We start from the raw sequence: 19,360 nt of genomic DNA, 5'->3' as shown, positions 1-19,360 counted from the left end.
CGCCGGGCCCGGCCGGGCCGGGGCGGGCGGGGCGGCGGCAGCTCCTGGGACTCTCCCGGGACGCGGGGCCGTCCCGGGCTCGGCGCGGGGCAGGTCCGTGTGCGCGGCGCGGTCGCGGCTTCCACGCCGCTCTTCCTCTCCTAACTTTGTTTTTTTCACCTTTGTCCGTCAGTTTTCGGAGTTCGGACACTGTTACGGTCAGAGCCCCCCGCGGAGCGCTCGCCGGCCGCGGCCGCTCGAGGCAGCGCTCCCCCACTCCCCCAGGGAGCGCCCCGCAGCGCCCGGCCCGGCTCCCCGCGCCGCACGCCCGCGGGGGCGGGGCGGGGCGCGCGGCGCGGAGCGGGCGGCGATTGGCGGCAGCGCCTGACGGACGGGCGAGCCCCGCCCCCTTGGCAATGTCTAGCGCGCGGCGCGCGCCCCGTGTAGGCAGTTATTCCGCTGGGATAGCGCGGCCGGAGCGCGGCGGCGGCGGCATGGCCGGGGTCCCGATCTGCGCCCTTCTCCCGCTCCTCGTCGGCGTCTGCGGCGCCGTCACCGGCTCACGGGTCTATCCCGCCAACGAAGGTGAGGCTTGCCGGCGGCCGGGCTGCGCGTTTTCCCGGCGGGGCGCCGGGGGCAAAGTTCGGTGCCCCCGGGCGGGCGGCGGTGCTGTGCCATCCCCTCTCCGCCTCGCCGCTCCGCTCTCCGTCGGGACGGCGCTGCCCCCGCGCTGCCCCGGCCGGTCGCTGCCCGGCCGGCGGCCGCGGACCTGCCCGAGCGGCGCTGCGGGGGCCGCCCGCGGTGCCGGCACAGGTGTCGCGGGGCGGAGCGGCCGCCGCTGCCCCGCGCGTCCCTCCGCGCCGCCGCTGTCCCGGCCGGGCCGCCGAGGTACTGCGCTCCCGTGAGCGGCGCCGGGGTGGCCCCGGATCGGAGGGCGGCTCATGAAACCGGTTCTCCCGGGAGCTCTCGGCGGCTCTGCGCCGTTCCCCAGGGCCCCGGTTCAGCCCGTTTTGCGGGACGGTCCGGCGGCAGCTCCGCGGGGGAAGCCGGCAGCCATCCCGCGGTGTGGGCGTGGGGCGCTGGTCTCCTGGGGAGCCTCTGCCTGGTCTTTCGGTGCCCAGCCGTGCTCCTGGGGTCCCGGCAAGTACCGATTTTGAGCCCATCGCTGGCATGCGGGCGCGCTGTCCCAGGCGGCGGGAGACGCGGCGCTCAGCGCCGCGGGAGCGCTCCGAGAGGCGCTCCGGTGTCTCCCGCAGGTGTGCCGGGACTCCGCCGCTCCTCTCCGCGCCCCTGAGCGGCTCCAGTGCGCCGGGAAACGAACGTGCGATTCCTCAGAGTGAGTTTGGAAGTGTTTTTAAGATATTGGCGCGGTCGGAAATAACATTGCATTTCAAGTGGTAGGTGGATGCGATCGTGCTCCGCACATATGGAAACGTTCAGGTAAATCATTTATTTTAATATTGCCTTTTGGCATCTGGAAGTTAATCTCTTTTATTTGTACCTTTCTGCAGTTACCTTGCTGGATTCCAGATCAGTTCAGGGAGAGCTGGGGTGGATAGCAAGTCCCCTGGAAGGAGGGGTAAGTTTTAAACCGCTATCTGATCAAAAGGGTAAAGGGGGTGATTAGTAACTTTCAGAGAGTCCTAATGGCTCGATTATTGTTGATTGTGGTGAGGAGGTCAGATTTCTTCCCTAGCTTACCAAGTGAATTACTCTTTGTTGGAGAAACTTTATACTCCCATTGGAGAGTTCTGTCATGGAATAAGTGGAAACCAAAAGGGCAGAAAAGAGGTTTCAGAATTAAGAGATTGGTTGAGGCATAGGCTTAGATGCCTATTTAAAACTGAAATACCAACAAGAAATGTGATCTGCCGACTGAATTGGCATTCTTGACTGCTATTATTTTATCTGTGGACCGTCTTGGCTGGGAGATGTTCAGGGTAATTGCTGTTCTATTTCTGGATGAAGGAGTAGGGATCAATATACACGATAGACCTTTTGTTGTGATGGGACAGTTGTCCTATTTCAGAGTGTAAACATCGTGTGTTTTGGTTTCTGAATAGATAAACTGCAGCACGCATTGCTTGACTGTGATTCCTTGGAGTTTCTTTTTATGTACTTTCACAATTGTCTTGTTGAAGAGAAGGCTGCTCGAATGCACTGCCCAGTGGTGATGCAATGACGTTAAAAGGTTCATTGCTGGGATGAGAGTCCCTTTGCTTAGAGAGCTGCACACAAGGTAGCTTTATTTTTTGGTTTAGCTTTATATTGTCGGATGGGTACTGTGCTGCTCCCTCATCTGTGCCCTGACCTGCAGGGTGCCCAGTGTCTCTCCGGGAAACTGCTTCAAATGTTGGACTCTGAAGTTGCTGGGATCTGGAGGAGACTGTATGTCATCGGACTTTCTTTTAATAAGCAATTAGAAAGGCGCCTTCTTTCTTCATATGAGCAATTCAACCAAAAATGCCAGCAATGCACACTAAACATGAATGTAAAAAAAAAGATTTCAAATCCTTTTAACACTAAATGAGTAAAAGCAGCTTGGAATCCTTAAGCAGAAGTAACTAAGTCAAAGTGTTTGAAAAAGGAAGGTGCTGAAAGATCAGGACCTGTGCACAACAAAGCACTGGATTCTTCAGGAAACCTACAAAAACTTATTTTTTTGTGTGTGCGTTCCCACTTGTAATTAGAAGAAACAGAGCTAAGGAAACAGCAGTGAGAGAAGGAATCCGAAGCTGCGTTGGCTGGTGGTGCATTATGTATAAGCTCTGAATAACCGTAGCATGGGAGAATGGGGGATTGTTTTGCTCCCCCATTGTTGTTCTGGGTGAACTTGACTACAGTCCTGGCTTGTGCTCCGCCTGAGCACACTGTGCTGTCCCCAAAACTCGGTTTTCCAAAGAGCGGGGATGTGATTGGCAGGCCTCTGGCAGCGCCTACGGTGCACATTCAGTGCTGATTGCAGGCAATCGCCCTCATCTTTTGACAGTGTGGAAAGGTACAGCTCTATCTCGGTGAGAGCTGGGATTCCTTGTTAATCCCGCACCCTGGAAATGTCGGTTAATGAGATGGGGTCTTTCAAAGGGATATCTAAGGCTTTCCAAGAGAATCTATGCTCTGTATTAAAACAGAAGCTAAAATACAAGTTTTGATAAGTCAGCAGTGGAATCAATGATCAGAGGACGGCTGTATATTATTAATGGCTGTTGGATTCCCTCTTTCTCCCCAAGTTTTTTCTGAAAGTGCCATGCAAGCTTGAGAAGGAAAAATGTGTGCTCTTATTGTGGACGTGACTCGTTTCACTAAACCTACATACATGTGTTCTATTTTTAAGCCTGTTGTGAAAAATTTAAGAGTACATGGTCTGCTTCTGAGATACAGTGCTTGGAAAGCATTTACTTCATATGCTGCAGATTGATTTCAAGCAGCAGAAACAAACTCCTTTATTGTCTTGAGAAGAATTTGTCCTTCAGTGTTATTCTTTAACTGTGTATACTTTATTGTCTGTTTAAAAAAAGATATTTTTCTAAATCTGAACCACACTGTTCCTGGGGTGTGATGGTTGTGTGGATAAGAAGGGCTGGAGATAAACATAGTCATTTAGCAGTGACTAGCTATATAGTAGCCCTGGAGGAGTTAATGAATTGTATTATGAATGTAATTAATGATTTACTCTTGCATTTCACAGTTGAAAAGCAGGTTTTGTTCCCAGAATGTTTTAATCTGCATCATTAAACTGTGGGAAGAGCTGAATTATAAAACTTAATTTCAGCTTGAAAGCAAAAAGTTACAGCTTTGACCACATACTTCGAGTTACAAGTCATTTACAGTGGCTGGAAATTTTGGGCTGTAGTTACTTGCAGTTCTGTCATAAAGATGCACTTAGATGTGTTTCGCATTTGTGCGTTAATGAAATAAGAAGTCCAACTCTGTACATTTGTGTGTTGGTCAGCAGACGGGTGTGTTGAGAACCTGATCCAAAAACTTGCTGAATTCAGTTGCTGCGTGTCTCTTGACCTCAGCGGTCTCTCTATTGAATCCTCTAGCAGCATCCTCCATTGTGTAAATGCACTAAAGGAAATCCCATCAACAAGTATTATTTCCCTTTGCTTCTTCCTTTCTCTTGTACCACACACAATATTGGTAGCGTAGACAATCTGGAGATAAGCAGAATGGAAAGTGATGGATCATAAAGACAATATTGTAACAGTAAACTAGCTCTGTGGTGCTGTACATTAAACAAGTCTGTCTTCTTACAAACAACATATTACACTTTACATGGATAGATTACTTTTTAAGATTTATTTTTTTCTTTTCTCTGGAAAGGAGTGACATGCTGAGTATTGATTTCCCCTCTCCTTTATTTTAATTTGTAGTTATCTCTAGGCAGCAAATAAAATATTACTCTTTCTGCTCCTAGTGACTCATGGTGCTAGCTGCTGTCATTCTATAAACGGATTCAGCTAAGCTGGAAGCTTTTTAAGTAAAAATCACTTGCATAAGAGCAATCCTTGTGAGAAGAATGCAGGATATTATACGAGAAGCCCCCTTATGTCAAGAAGGCTTCTGTTTATCAAAGCTATGGCTTCAGTAGTTCTGAAAAGCACTTCTGAGAGGTCACCTTAAAGTTATTACTGTTTTCTAAGGATAATGTTATATGCTTCATTGTATTGCCTGCAAACCTAGTCAGCATATCATTATCTAATTTTTTTTTATAGGGAAGGATAAATTGAATAATATAAATTGAAGTGCTATGGTTTTGCTGGGTTTTTTTCCCTGGAAGGATTTCTTTCCCTAGTGCCCCTACTTGCCCTTCTCTCCCTGCCAGTAGAGCACTGTGATAAACTTTCTTCTGTCTGTGATAATACTTTGACCAATTCTTTTCGGAACTGTTGGGTATATGTGCTTTCCTTTTCTAAGTTCATTATGCTGAACTCCTCCATCTCCTCCTTCCACACCTGCCTTGGATTACATGTGTTGTTGTTGTTTCATAATCATGTTGCCTGTTTGGCACTTCTAAAGATGCCTGAACTTGATTTCAGGGGTGTAACAATTTTGCAGAATGCTGCTATCCTGATCTTTCAGCACTCTCTCTCTGTGCTAATCTTTTTGGGATTCTGATAATATGAATTTAGCTGTTTCCTGACATTTTCTCCAGAAAAAAGATGTGCGTACATATTTCTTCTTTTTTTACCTTTCCACTACTAAGAAACTCTGTTTGGATAACAAAGTTATGGTGGTGTTGCTGGTAGACTGATGATGTTGTCTCCTTACCTGTTTTTCCTTCTCTAAGAGCTACCCAAGTCAAGGACCCAGGTCTCTGTAGACAGCTATTTCTGCCCATCTCCAAAGTAAAGGCTTTGAGTTTGTCTGGGATATTGGTAGCCCAGGAAAGTAGTTGGCAGCTTAGAGAAATAATAAGGGATGGCTTAAGAGTTTTTAAAATAAGTGGTAGGGATGTCCAAAGTGTGGCTGTCACTCCGTGTGAGTAAGTCGTGCTGTGTCACCTGTTGGATATTCCATGTGCAAAGCAGGGTCCATGAGATACCTGCTGTCAAGGAAACACTGCAGGTCAGTGCTGCTCTGTGAGTCTGGAAAGTCCTGTGTGTAGCCCTGCTCTAGGCAGGGTCCTGTGAACTGAACTGTAGTACAAGTAAACCTGATCAGTTGAGGGAGCATTCTTGAATGGCTTCAGAGGGCCCTTAAAACACATGCTTGCTCCTGGAGGCATGAGGGGATTTGGAATTTGTTTCTCCTGAGCAGATGCTTCCTTTAATGCCCGAGTAGTTGAGGACGTGGCTATGGCTTGGTCTTTCAGTTTGGTTTTTTTGGAACAAGTGCATATTGTTTGTTGTGAAGCTCTGTTGTTCCTTTTAATACTGATGTGCTTTTCTCCCCCTTTTCCTCCCTGCAGTGGGAGGAAGTGAGCATCATGGATGAGAAGAACACTCCGATCCGCACCTATCAAGTCTGCAACGTGATGGAGCCCAGCCAGAATAACTGGTTACGAACTGATTGGATTCCCCGTGAGGGGGCTCAGAGGGTTTATATTGAAATCAAGTTCACGCTAAGAGACTGCAACAGCCTGCCGGGTGTCATGGGAACTTGCAAAGAGACTTTCAACCTTTATTACTATGAATCAAACAATGATAAGGAGCGTTTTATTCGTGAGAGCCAGTTTGCAAAGATCGACACCATTGCTGCTGATGAGAGCTTCACCCAGGTGGACATTGGCGACAGGATCATGAAGCTGAATACAGAGATCCGGGATGTGGGACCACTCAGCAAGAAGGGGTTTTATTTGGCTTTTCAGGATGTCGGTGCCTGCATTGCTTTGGTCTCTGTCCGTGTGTTCTATAAGAAGTGTCCACTGACGGTTCGGAACCTGGCGCAGTTTCCAGACACCATTACTGGCGCTGATACCTCCTCTCTGGTGGAGGTTCGTGGCTCCTGTGTCAACAACTCGGAAGAGAAGGATGTGCCAAAAATGTACTGTGGGGCAGATGGCGAATGGCTGGTGCCCATTGGCAACTGCTTGTGCAATGCTGGCTATGAGGAGCGCAATGGAGAATGCCAAGGTAGGATGAGCCATATTGTACTCTTCATTAGGGCTTAGTGGAATGCATAATTGAATCAGAGATGAGAGAAATGGACTAAAGCCAGTGATTAGCAGCCCTGTGGGATGTGGTGGGACAGAGGGGTTTATGAAGAAGTCCAATAGCTCCAGGTGGCAAGGCTAAGCATTATATAATGCAAAACAAATGATACTGCTGTAATAGGCAGAAGGTGAAACACATTTTCTGGCAGATGCCTAAATTTGATTTGGCTCGTGATAGTCACCAAAATGTGAATGACTGCAAAGCAGTGCAGTTGAGCTACTGTTGTTTGAAGAGACAAATCTTTCAAGGGAACTTTGTTAAGCGCAGGAAATTCTGGCAAAGTCGACTTTGGGTAATGCGGTAGGCTAAGAACGAGTCTGGGAGGCAGGACAGGAGTTTTAGCTGGATTACTTTCCCATTTTGGGAAGTGGAAGTCTTTGGTGTTTTACTTGTTGCAAATTTTTAGCACTAAGTACCCTTTGATATTTGACTCTGCTGCCTTTGTTAAATATTTTCATTTCTCAGAGAGTCTTCATTGTCAGTTAAATAATGGAGGTGCTAGGATACTCTTAGAAATGCTAAAAGTCTCCACCCCCCCCCTCCCACACACACACACACACACCATCCTGTGTGCTGCAGAATTAGGGATTAAAGTTTGTATAAAAGACAGATTTGCCTAAAAGAAAAAACCTCAATACCTATAGTCTCTGCCTCCCTTTTCTGAATAAAGAAGCTGTAGAAGGTTAGGGAAGGAGAGAAGAGAGTTTATAAATAAAATATCTTTAGCCTCTGCTTTGAAACTCTTGCTCGTGTAAGCATAAATTAAGATCAAATTTAAATGGATTCTTGCACAGGTCAGTGAGCTTAATTTTGTTGGGTGCTGAATTGAAGGTGCTCAGCTTCTTTCGGGATTTGGAACCATGTTTTTAGAAAAGATTCTTTGGAGTCTGTTGCTTCATGTCTTCTTGGTGTGTTTTTTACTAGGGCATTTTTATCATCTTGAGACTGAGAACAAGTTAGCAAAACAAGTAACTGGCTCTTTTGTGATGGACTTCTAAGAGAATGGTGTCTTTTGAATGTCCTACTTGATTTCTTTTAAATAGTAATTTACAGTCAATATGAAGTTCTTTATTATGCATTGAAATTAAACCTTGGTAGGAAAAAACCACTACATGTGAACTTCAGCCTTAATTTCCTGAGTTTTTGCTCTATGACAGATGCCCAGTGTGGCATAGTGGCAACAAAATTGCCATTGGCCCTACAGAGGACTGAAAAATGAGCTGACAGTGACATACCTCTCTGGGGTGAAATATTCTGGTTTTTCTTGGGGTTTTTTTGTTGATTTTTCCATCCCCTGAGATGGAAACTTGAAAGCCTGTTTATTATGACGTGTGTGAACCTGTGACTGTGGTACTGCCTGGGTGCTTCCGGGGGAGCCGCTGGTGGCTGGGGAGATGCTATAACTCTCTTATAGCTCAATAACTTCTGAGCAAAGCTTCCAGACACCTTACCAGCCTGGGCTGTGAGAGGAGGAAGTGAATAAACCCATTTATTGGTTTATTGCACAGAGATGATTCCACCTTCTCCTAAAGGCCTATTAGGACAGCACTGGGTCACTGATTGACACAGATCATCCATTTTTCAGTGTCAGTGGCCCAGATGTGGTGAGCTAATTGTCCAACAAATCCTGTGTTGTTCAGGGGAAATCTCTTGAGGTTTTGTTGATGGGCAGTGATTACAGTGGCATGCTTTTTAAATTTATTTTTGTAGCATTGGACGAGACCTGGGGGATGACTGTCAGCTTACCTAAAGGCTCTCAGCTGCATCTGGGGACGTTTGGGCTCAGGAAACCCAATTCTCCATTTCCCAATTAAAAGGAAGATCAGGTGATGCCATATTGACAAAGGTGTTAGAAACGTTCTGTGTCTTGGGCTCTCCAGAGGGAAGTTGGCCTGTGCTAATCATTTTGAGAGCGTTCGAGCCAGCACATAATTGAAAGTGCTAAACTCATTTCATCAGCTGTTATTTGTGGTTTCCTTTTCTCACATTTGCCATTCTCCAGCCAGAACAGTTTACTGGGAAGCACCGCCTGATGAATTCATGAAGCTCACCAGAACTGTGCAGCTCCTCTCTGGTTTCCAGTGAGGCTGTTAAAGCAGTTTGGCCTTTGACACCACTGAATGAGGTTTCCCTTTTTCTTTCCCCTCTTAACTTAATTGTTTAGCAAATGTTCTGCTCTGACAGGTTTTTGGACGGGAGGAGGAGGACGAAGTGAGGAGGATTCCTGTGGTTTTGATATAGAGGACTGGGGGCAGGGGAAGAGACTTTGAGTTTGGGAAAGGCTGTGAAAGGGTGCTGGTCTGGGACTGGAGCTGGTGAGCAGGTTCCACCTCAATTGTTTTTCAATAGGTTGACTGTGGCAGGACAAATACAAGGAAAGGTCAGAGGTTGTCCGTTTCCTCATCCATCTTCCCCTGTGATCCTAGGGTCAGAGTTAGGATTGATTAAGATCTTAAATGTTTGACAAAAGCTCAGTGGGCAGGAATAGTTCGGGCCAGTGGATTGGGGCTTTGCACTTGTTGGGAGATCCCCAGTCTATGTTGGAGCTCCTTGTCTCCTGTGACCTGCTCCCTGCCACACAGTGCTGTGACAGACCAGCTGGTCCTTGGCTTGTCCTGCAAACTGCTTCAAGTTCACTCACCCTCCCAATTTTTAAATAATGCATTTTCCTTGAGATTCTTTTGCCTAATTTCTGATGTATGTGTGGGAAGCGTAATGGAAAGCCTTTTCACGTCTAAAGTTCTTCTTGTAGTGGGAGTTAATGACTTTCTGACCTCAAATGGGATTTTTTTAAAAATTGTGTCGGTGGTATGGAGGTGTTTGAATATGATGACAAAAAACTGTCCTTTCTCTGACTGCTGTTTTTTTCCCAGCTGACTTTATTGATGATGATTGTCTTACCAAACATCCATAATTGTATGTGTATGTGTATATATTTAAGAACCTGGGACAGGAAGGAAAAGAAGCTAAGCATTTAATCCATTTTTATTTGGGAAGCTTCACAGGTGTCTTGACAGTGGTTCTGCAAAATTGGTCCTGATCAGTAGAAATTTTAGGTGAGCTCTGATTCTTTGCTTCCAGGTGAACTTGTAGCTGTGAATGTGATGCAAAAAAAAAAAATCCAATTTGCTATTTCTATTACTGTTTATTTTCCCTCAAATGTTCTGTGTTAGTGGCTATCTATTTAGGAGAACATGAATGTCGAATATTGTTGATGGAAGATGACTATCCCAAATAGTGGCACATCTCAAGGCTAAGGCAATTAGTGCTTTAGGGCAAAGCTGAGACATAAAGTAATTTTAAACTTCACTTGTACACATCATTATGTAAATTGTTTTGTTACATGTTAATAAAACATGGTTTGGATTTAGTTACGATTTCTTTATGATAAAGCACATATCTTTCTAACTCAAAGGAGGAGGGGGAAAACAAGCAGGAAGGGAGAAAAGACAGATTAAAGAAGTAATAGACTGTAGCCATCTGTGATGATTTTGATGCTGTGAAATTACAAATCTCAATTTTAGACCTGCCATTTAGTATAAATATATGAGACAGTTGAGATTTTTACTGTGATATTGTAAAGGTTATGAGAGCCAACAGCTTTGTCTTCATCTACACTTGCTTTTTCTGAGTTGTGAATTGGCCAATTGGCAGAAAATCCAGTGTCATTTAAAATATGGCTCAGTCCTGGTTTCATATCACTGCTGTTTTTAGAATTTTCCTTCGAACTTTGATAAGAGCATCCCTAAGAAGTAATAATTTGAATGATAAGATTCTTTTTATCTCGGAGGCTTTGAAGAGTGGCTGTGATCATTGAAAGCAGCAGTTCAGTTTACATCAGAAGGTTACAGTCTAATTATATGTTTTTCTGTGATAAGATTCTTGGATGGTGAGTTTTTTAGGGGTGGGAAAGTAAAGTAATTTGTGTGTACTTTCCCATTTTAGTAATAACTTTTTTGTCAGAATAGCACTGATGTACAGTCTGGCTGCACAAAAGGGTGATCAGAAGGGTGACTAAGACTGCAGATTAGAGATTTCAGAAGGATTTTTTTTTTTTTCCCCAGGTTGATTATTTTTGGCAGGGGAAAAAATGCACAGACTCAACATGTTAGGTTTTAAAAGGAGCTGAGAAGATGGAAGCTACAGGCGGGGCCTGGAAGCGACACTGAAACACAGTCTGTCTGAACCAAATTTAGTTGGTTCTCTTCTCTGCTGATTTGGTTATGTTATGTTCTCGTGTAGCTCAGTAGATCTTCCAAGGGTTGCTCCCTCTGTGATTTTCTTGTACCACCTGGTGCATTTCAAAATCTGCATTTAAATGTCATTGCAGGAGCTCTATTGCTTTCTCCTGCCTGGCCTCCTCGGAAGTCAAGTTACAGTTATCAAGCAAATGTCCCTTCATGTATTGCTTGGAGAAAAGCTGTGATTGCTTCCCTTTGAATTTCTGACAAGACTCTGCTACTACACAGGGGAGCAATATCTGGTCCTTACTCTGTGTGTTCCTGGTAAAAAGCACGGTCCTCAGAATCAAAGCCAGATGAGCTGCTGTGGTGGTATGGATTTCATGGTAGGTCTGGGTAGTCCTTTGTGGGACTTCCAGCCCATCTTCTGGTTCTTGTGTGTTCTTTTAGGATAAAAAAACCCAGCAACCCAAAACTTTGCAGACAACTCATCCACTGTGTGATGAGTTCAGTATTTAGATCTTGCCTGGGTAAGGGTTATTATCTGTCTAATAATATGCTCCACTGAGCTTGGTCTTCATTGTGCTTGTGAGACATGATTAAAGAAATGCTCGGCAGCACACTAAGGTCTTTTGAGACTGCATCAAAAAGCCCCCCAAACTTGTGAGATAAATATTTTATCTCGTTTCGTCCCATTATGCCACATCCTTTTCATATGTTGTAGGGAGCAGGTGAGGTCACACAGTTTTGTGAATTAGAGACAATTAACACTCCCATGACTAAATGGCCATTTTATGAATATTCAGAGCCTGCTTCACCTCCCTGGGAAGCAAACATGTTGGTTCCCTTCTCCTTCCTCCTGCTAGAGACTGGGGAAGCTCTCCCTGTGAATAGGGATTGGCAGCTGTCGGCCGCTTTGCCTTTTGGATGCAGCAAATTCCTCATTTACATCTTTTGTATACACCCTCATGCAAAGTAGCACACCCATTTCCCCATTTCAAAGGAGATAAGAGCTTCCTTTGGAAACGCCAGCCAAAATCTCCTTCTGTTTATGCAGAGCTCAAAGATTTGGATTTTATGCAAATGAATTCTGTTTTGATTTTTTTTGATCTCTTTGTTTGAGACAGTGTAATATTTGCTCAGTGTGCTCCTCATGTCTTGACCATGGCTGATTGTTGCTCTTGCCCCTATGTGCACCTCCTTTCCAGCTGGTGTGTGGGACAGCGCTGTGCTCAAACCCTGACCGTGTGTAAAATGATGGTTGGGGTGTGGAAGTGCCACTTCTCATGCCTGAAGGGGCTGCAGGCCCTTGGGTGTCATCTCCTCCAGATGTTCACCAGTGATCACCAAGCTCTTCTGTAGCTGCATCCTCAGCTGGGGGGATGGTGAGGTTCAGGAGGTGGGATCCCCTCTGGGCTGCAAGTGTGCACTTGGGACATGAGAAAGCTGCATTACATTTTGACATTTCCTATGCTTTGTGCCAAGTACCTGCTTAGGCCTGGGCAAGTGTCCTTCCCTCTGCTGTCTGGGCTGGCCTTGGCCCATGGTTAGAGTGTGGTGAAAAGGGGCTCCCAGCACTTGGGTAAGTAAACATACAGAAATGCTCTTCTGTCTTTATTTATTGAATGAAAATAATCTGTGAGAAAAGTTCTGCTTTCTTAAGCCTCATGATTATACAAGAACCCATATTTTATTTTATTTTTGATTTTAGTGGCTTTCTTTTCTTTTTAACTTTCTTTATTTCAACTTTACTTAAAATTGCCTTTGGCTTGAAATAAAGCTGAGGCTCATTAAATGCTCCCAAAACACAGGCTTGTTCAGAAGGATTTGTTGAAAGGTTTATTGATATAAGTTAGAACACATGCTGCATGAATGTACTGTATTTCTTTAAAGGAGTGTTTTTCATTTGGTGTCTTTATAAATCAGTGGTATGAAATTGGGACCCTGATCATGTTGGGTCTGCATCCTGTGAGAAACCAGAAGGAGAAACGTGGTTGTGGGGGGGGTTCGTTTTTGTTGCATGTCCAATTAGTGTTTAACTTGAAGGTAATTTCACAGGGGTAGTAAACTGTGCAGTGTGAAACCTGGTGGTGTAATTAAATGGAGGAAGGGCTCTTTAAAACAACAAAGGAATGTGCAAAAACTTTGCTTTTGTCCTAATAGTCACCCAGAAGGGAGGTCATGCTGTTCAAAGTACAATATGGATGGGCTATTAAGGTTGGGAGAAAAAAAAAAAAAGCTATACTATACAGTTGGTATTTGCTTTGGGTCATTTAGTCATGGATGCCTAGAAAAAACTCCATTTGCTGGTCTGCTTTTTGTACTTCCCTTAGATGGCTGGGTTTAAATCTCACTAACACTGAGTTAATCGGTACAAACCCACTGAAAGAGGTGTGCTGGGAAACAGACTTTGTATTCATGGGGGCCTGGTGCTGCGCAGCTTGGGCTGTGAAGAGGCAGTCTGGGCAAAGGTGGGGGTGCTGGGCAGGAGGAGGAGGAGGAAGGATGCTTCTGTACTGCAGCAGCTGGAGGATGGACTGGGTAACTTTCCCAGAGGCACACAGGATGTCTGTGACTGAGATAAGACCAGAGTGAAGGTTGAATGTGGCATCCTAGCTGTAGATAGCTTCTGCCCCTCCTCACTTGTCAAAAGTTATCTATCGCTCACCTTTTCCTGATGAGGGACCCATCTTGCACATCCTCAAAACATCGTTTGAGCTAAGGAGATCAATACCTATTGCTTCTGCTTGTATATGTGAAAGCTTTGTACAGCCACACTACAAAGCTGCAGTACAGTGTCTTAATTACCCAGATAATCCTGTTTGCTTGTATTTTTAAACTATGGAGTGCTGGGTAATTATTCAATTCTTAATAGAAGGCAAATGGCAATGTAAACAATAATTAGGATGTTAGACTAATGTGCTTCAAAGCAAATTGGATTTTTTTTTCATACCATTCAGCATGAAGTCCCATAAAGCTGACAATTTAGTGGCAAGGAAGCAAGTTCCATTTTGCTTGCATTTTCTGTTATCTCCTCATGCCTTGTTTCTGTGAATGAGCTTGCTGTGATGCTGCTGCCTGCTCCAGCGCAAATGGCAGGCTGACAGTCAGTTCTCCCCATTTGCCTATTCTCTCCTGCAGCTTTTTGTCCCCTGCAGCCAGGGCTTAGAGGTCAGCAGCATCCTAAATTCCCTCCTGTGCCAAGACAGGTGAGCTTGGAGCAAGGTGGCTGGTGCTGGTGGTGTAGCCAGCACTGGGCTCAGTGGGTTGTGGCTGTCCTGGACCAGGGTCCAGAGGAGAAGGAGCAGGCTGAGCTTGGTGACTTAAGCTCTTCCTGCATTTGGAAATAAAGACATATTTCAAGGGAAATTCAAGTTTCTGGCTCTTCAGTTGTTGACAACAGGGTAGTATGCTGTGGGTCAGAACTGCAGCTTGTTATCTCCCTTAGCTTGGAGAGCTCTCCTGCTTTTCACAGTTCATATCAGGTTTTCCTAGGAGCATGATGCGAGTCACAAACACTGATACAAAACACTCAATTGATTTTTGTTCTATCTGCAAAACCTGTGTGTGTGACATATTTCAGTACTTGCCCAGACCGTTAATTAAAACCTGCCATTGTATCCATTCCTCACATTGTATTTAGCCCGTGATTGAAAGGTGAGTGTTGAGGCAGAGGCGTCAGTCAATAATGCTGCTGCTTCCTGAAATACTTTAATAATGTCTCTGTCACACCGAGGGTTTTGTCTGGCCTTCACTGTGTGTTCTCAGTGGTCTGAAGGGATTGAACAATTGCCTTTATTTTCCCCATTATCAATACTAGGAAAGGCCAAAATGTTCTCCAGTGTTGATGCTGAATTACAGAAATTGAATTACAGAAATTTAATTTTAAATACATTTTATTCTTCTCCCAAGAACTGTGTGCGTGGGGGAATAAATGGAACACTTCCAGAGGTTATGGCTGAATATTTTTGGTACAAGTACAGGCTATCTTTATATTTAAGTGTGCACTTAGAGGGGGTTGATTTTGTTATTTTAAATCCCAGAGGGTTTTTGCCAGGCCACATTTTAATAACCCTAATTAACAAGTCTGTCTTTCCATACATCAAACATCTCTGTCTGGGGAGCTGAAGAATACCTACGAGTGCTTCTGTGAACTTGGGGCTTGAATTCATTTGTTTTCAGTTTAAGTTTTTCTGCTGCTGAAAAAGACATCGCTGCTTTGAAAACAGTTTCCTTTTGAAGTGTCCAGCCTGGCAATGACTGAAGCAGCCACTGGGCAAATTAGCATGTTAAAGGGAGTGGATCAATACCTTCTCCTTGCCTGATCTCTGTGGGGCTGGGTCTTGGCAGCCCTTACTCAGGGTCTGGCCAGCTGCACCCCGGCATTTCAGGGGAGCCGTCAATAGTGGAGTGGGTTGTGTCAAGCTGAGACTGCCTGATCAGGTGCCCAGGCTCTTTCAAGGATGGCAATTTGAAAATGGATTTGAGGGAATTGATAGCTTTGGGAAGATCAGACAGCTTGTGTAATTATAAACAGGATTAGAAGGAAAGTGGAGGGAGAAATAGGAGATCAATTGTAGGGCACAAGTTGGCTGAACTCTTCTGATGCTTGAGTTTTGTTGTACTTAGCTGCTCTGTGTAGGAGATTTCTTTGGGCTTTTTGAAAAGACAAGTAAACACAAATTAGAAAGAGAGTGTGTGGGCAGTCCCTGCTGTTTGGCAGAAACGCTTGGAGGCAGTGGCTGCTGGGTAAGCGTAGCAGGAGATGCTTAGGTTCAGCTGTGTTTGCTGACAAACTGCGGAAGGTGGTTGTGGCTTCCCCGTGTGAGCCCCAGCCCGTGTGCCCTCACACCTGCAGCGGCCCCCTCCGGGAGCTGGCGTGGGATGCTCTCTCCTGTCCTTGGCTTTCTCTTTGCCAGACTCCTGCTCACTGATACAGACCTCCCTTCCTGGGCCTTTGGCAGAGCTCAGTGTCTGCTCTCTGAGGAGAGACAGCCCCTGCCTTGGGAGTGGGAGGAGCACCAGAGGGTCCTCCTGTCCATCATTGTTGAAATGATTGCAGTAATCAAAATGGCTCTGGAGCTGTTCTGTAATGGAGACTATTTCTTGAGAGGCTTCCTGCAGTCTCGCTCACCAGAGATACCAGAAGATAGCAGAGTTCTGTTGCTGTTTTCTTTTTAGCGGCTTCAGTATTTGCATCTTGCACATCTGCCAGCCTTCCTTTAATCTCTGAAGTACCCTAACACAGTTACTAGGTTGACACATTTTGTCCACTAGTAATTAGTTCTTGGATTTCCTCTTTTATTTTTGTGGTGATCAGTCGTGTCCAGGGTAGAGCTAGTAAGACAGCTGAAATCAGGACCAGGTCCCTATATGTGCTCCACCTGCTCATTAATCAAGGACTCTGCAGTTAATGAGTGTAATTTCCAGGTAATATTTAATCTTAGAGTAGCAATAGTTACGCTTAATGTGAAAGAACTTTTTTTGTGGTGTGTTGCTGAAGTCATTCCCATGGCACATTAGAAACCTCTGCTACTCCCAGGTGCAGTTGTGTCAGGCTGACCCATATTTGGACTACTTCCAAAAATCCATACAAGATTAAAATACTGGATCCAGTATTTTGGCTGGACATGACACTTCAGTGGGTGCTGAGTGCAACACACATGCCTGTAGACATGGCTGATAATGTACACAGTTTTGTAATGCTTTGAGGTTCAAAGGCCTCTCTGTGTGGAGAAGAAAGTTGAAAGCAGTCAGCTACAGGGCTGAAGCCAGTGTGTATAACTGAAGGTGCATCACTAAATACCTGCAAGACTGTTTCCATCCTTTTCGTCTGAATCTTCCCATGTGCAGATCCTTTATCCATTTAGTTGATTCACCTTAAAGTTCTCAGTGGCTCTTTGAAGATGTGCTCTCAGTGCCCAGGCTTAATGTGCCCAGAATTAATGTACTTTGTAACCTTAAATTCAACACACCCAATAGCTTGGGAAAGGGAACTCAAAGGGTTGTGGGCACTGTGAAAGCACGCATTTGTAGCTTTAGGATTCTTTAATTTGGGAGAGAAAGAAGAACAAAATCCATGTAGAGTCTCAGCAGCAGAAGGGAAAGGAGCATGGCCACAGCTTTGCCAAGGAAGGTGGCTGGCCAGCTCCAGGAAGGGGCAAGAGCCCTTGTCTGCTGTGGAAGAGCAGCACTGGCTGTGACTGAGGTTGCTGAAGGTGCACTGTGGGCTGGTCAAGCACTGCAGGGACCTGCCCTTGTCTTAACAGGAGTGGTGCAGTCCCAAGAGCAGTATGTGGCCCTATTATCTCATCTCCTGCCCATTAGGCTGCGCTGAGATGGTGACTGTGCAGAGCTGCTGTTTTTAGTTCGAGATGAACTGTAATTGGGGTATGGGAGTGTGCAAAAGGAGACCTCCTCCCTCTTTCCTGTTTGGTTGGGCATTGGTTTGTCCATCTGTGCAATCAGAGGACCCTGCTGCTCTAAATTGTGCTGAGTTTTTAGCAGCTCCCAGCTCACTGTGGGGATGTGGGGGGCAGGAGTTCTGCCCACTGTATTCCCCTGCTTCTTTAAAGGTCGCCACTAAGTCCTCTTTCTTGTGGCTGTGTGTTTAGCTAGCCTTTTGCAGCAATCATGCTAATTTGACCTCTCCATACACCTGTATTAAAGTTTGAGTCAAAAATCTACCATAGCTAAGGAGAGACATTTTTCCATGGGATTGCTGAGCTCTTTGAGAATGATGAATGACAAAGTTAACTCTTGTGCAAACATTGCCTTTTATTTGACTTTGTAGTTTGCCCTTTGAAATACAAACATATTTGTGTCAATCAGCAAGTCTCCTTTCTGGAGTTCGGGTTGACCCTGTGGAAAGAAATGTGACTGTGCAATTATTAAAGGTGAGGCCTTCACTTTAACAAATGCTGAGTAATTGCTATTCACTCCTCTCTGTGCCTGTGCCATAAATGACAGTGAACTGCCCTTCAGCCTGGCTAAATAACAAGGAAGATACTTGTTTGAAAGGAATAATTCTTTAGAAATTTGCAATGTGTCAGAAGTATTGTGTCACAGGGACTTGTGGGTAGGACAAAAAAAAAAAAAGATGTCTGTCTCAGCTTAGAGTGCAAGAACCTCAGTTGGGCTTTAAAATGCATTTAGGTCAAATACTGTATCTATGTCAGTCAGAGTTAGTAGGGGTTGTCAGGGTATAGAAGAGGGCAGAATTTGCCCATTATAAAAAAATCTGAAGTGTATATGGAGGTGTGATACTCTGACTCTTTATGATTAGAAGGATGAAAGCTCCTCCTCTCCCCTGCCAGAGTGTTGGCAGGAACTGGAAGAAGGCTCCTAATGTTTCCTAGGAGTTTTTTCTACAGTCGGGAGACCTGGCCCTGGTTGGTGCCACTGCTCTGATTTTGTCCAGGGAAGTTGTCAGCCAGATAGTGAGGCTATGGATGAGTTGTGCCAATGAAATAGAAACTTAGACCTCATTACTACTTTTGGAAAATAACTCCTGTCCTCTGCCAAGTATTTTTTCTTGCTGTTCTTGATGTAAAAGCCTTCTGAGGAGCCAAAACTATGGCATAAATTCAAGTTTATTAATCATTACTGATGCTTTATAGAGATACTATCAAGATGGCCCAGTGCTGATTTGACCTGCCTCTTCTTTCTGTATTAGGTTCTAATTCCTATATCTTTGTTCAGTCTGTATGTGATTTCTCAAAATAAATTGTTTATTGCCTTGAGCTCAACATCATGAGTCTTGAAGGCAGACCTTCAATAATAAATAAGTTCTCCTGGTAAGGACAAAAAAATTTGTTTCTCAAAGAGATTTTTTAGAAACCAGGAGATTCTGTTTTACCTGTTCACATCAACAAGCTTATTTTGGCCTTACTCCAGAAGGAAGTAATTGAAACACTAGGCAGTGGCTTTCCTAATAGTCCAGAGCTTGACTGATGGATTTGTAGCCCTTAAGCAGGCTTTAGAGACTAAGGCATCCCTTCTGCCTGTGTTACAGCTTACTGACCAGAATTTTTAGGAGTTCAAAGGTTGGAATTGCTAAAGTTGAAGATACCTTGAAATGTCTCTCACCTTTCTTCTTTAACCAGAGGTGCACAGAAGTTGGCTGCCAAGACAGAGCTGATAAACAGGGCAAGAAATAATGGGCTTAAATTGCAAAAACAAAAGGGTAGGCTAGACCCAAGGGAAAAAAAAATAACCATAATTACTGAGATCTGTAGTGCCAGTGCAGATTGCCCAGGAATGTGGGGCAATCTCAGTATCAGAGGATTTTCAGAGTAAGTTAGACACCCAGTAGCATGGTTTAACTACAGGTTATCCTCTGGTGGGGCTGGGAATAGGCTGACTGGGATCATCTCCACCCATGTCTCTTGTGGTAAGTGCTCTCTTACAGTCGTTACGGGATCACCGTTGTCTTACAGCTGAAAAGTAGCTCTTGAGGTCTGACCTAGAAAGAGAGACATGATCATACTGTCTCCTCCTGACTTCTTTCCCTCAAGAAAAACTTTTTCAGTCTGAAGAGGT

The 19,360-nt window shown here is 45.0% G+C and overlaps 1 protein-coding gene across 2 annotated transcripts in view; it reads left to right on the top strand.

Annotated features, from left to right (window-relative positions):
* The first annotated feature begins 425 nt into the window (after positions 1-425).
* The window catches only part of EPHA4 (EPH receptor A4), a 104,551-nt gene continuing 85,616 nt past the window's right edge, over positions 426-19,360 (top strand). Inside the window, exons 1-3 of one of the 2 annotated variants that reach the window (XM_032119444.1) lie at positions 426-564; positions 1,491-1,558; positions 5,894-6,557. In XM_032119444.1, coding sequence (XP_031975335.1) covers positions 474-564; positions 1,491-1,558; positions 5,894-6,557 — 823 coding nt within the window. In that variant the 5' untranslated portion in view covers positions 426-473. Of the gene's footprint in view, positions 565-1,134; positions 1,316-1,490; positions 1,559-5,893; positions 6,558-19,360 lie in introns of those variants that run through there. The other variant, XM_032119445.1, reaches the window with a different exon arrangement.

Source organism: Corvus moneduloides, chromosome 10 (assembly GCF_009650955.1).
Source record: "Corvus moneduloides isolate bCorMon1 chromosome 10, bCorMon1.pri, whole genome shotgun sequence".
Taxonomy (NCBI): domain Eukaryota; kingdom Metazoa; phylum Chordata; class Aves; order Passeriformes; family Corvidae; genus Corvus; species Corvus moneduloides.
The sequence above is the reverse complement of the archived record's forward strand: the minus strand, read 5'-3'. Positions and strand labels throughout refer to the sequence as shown.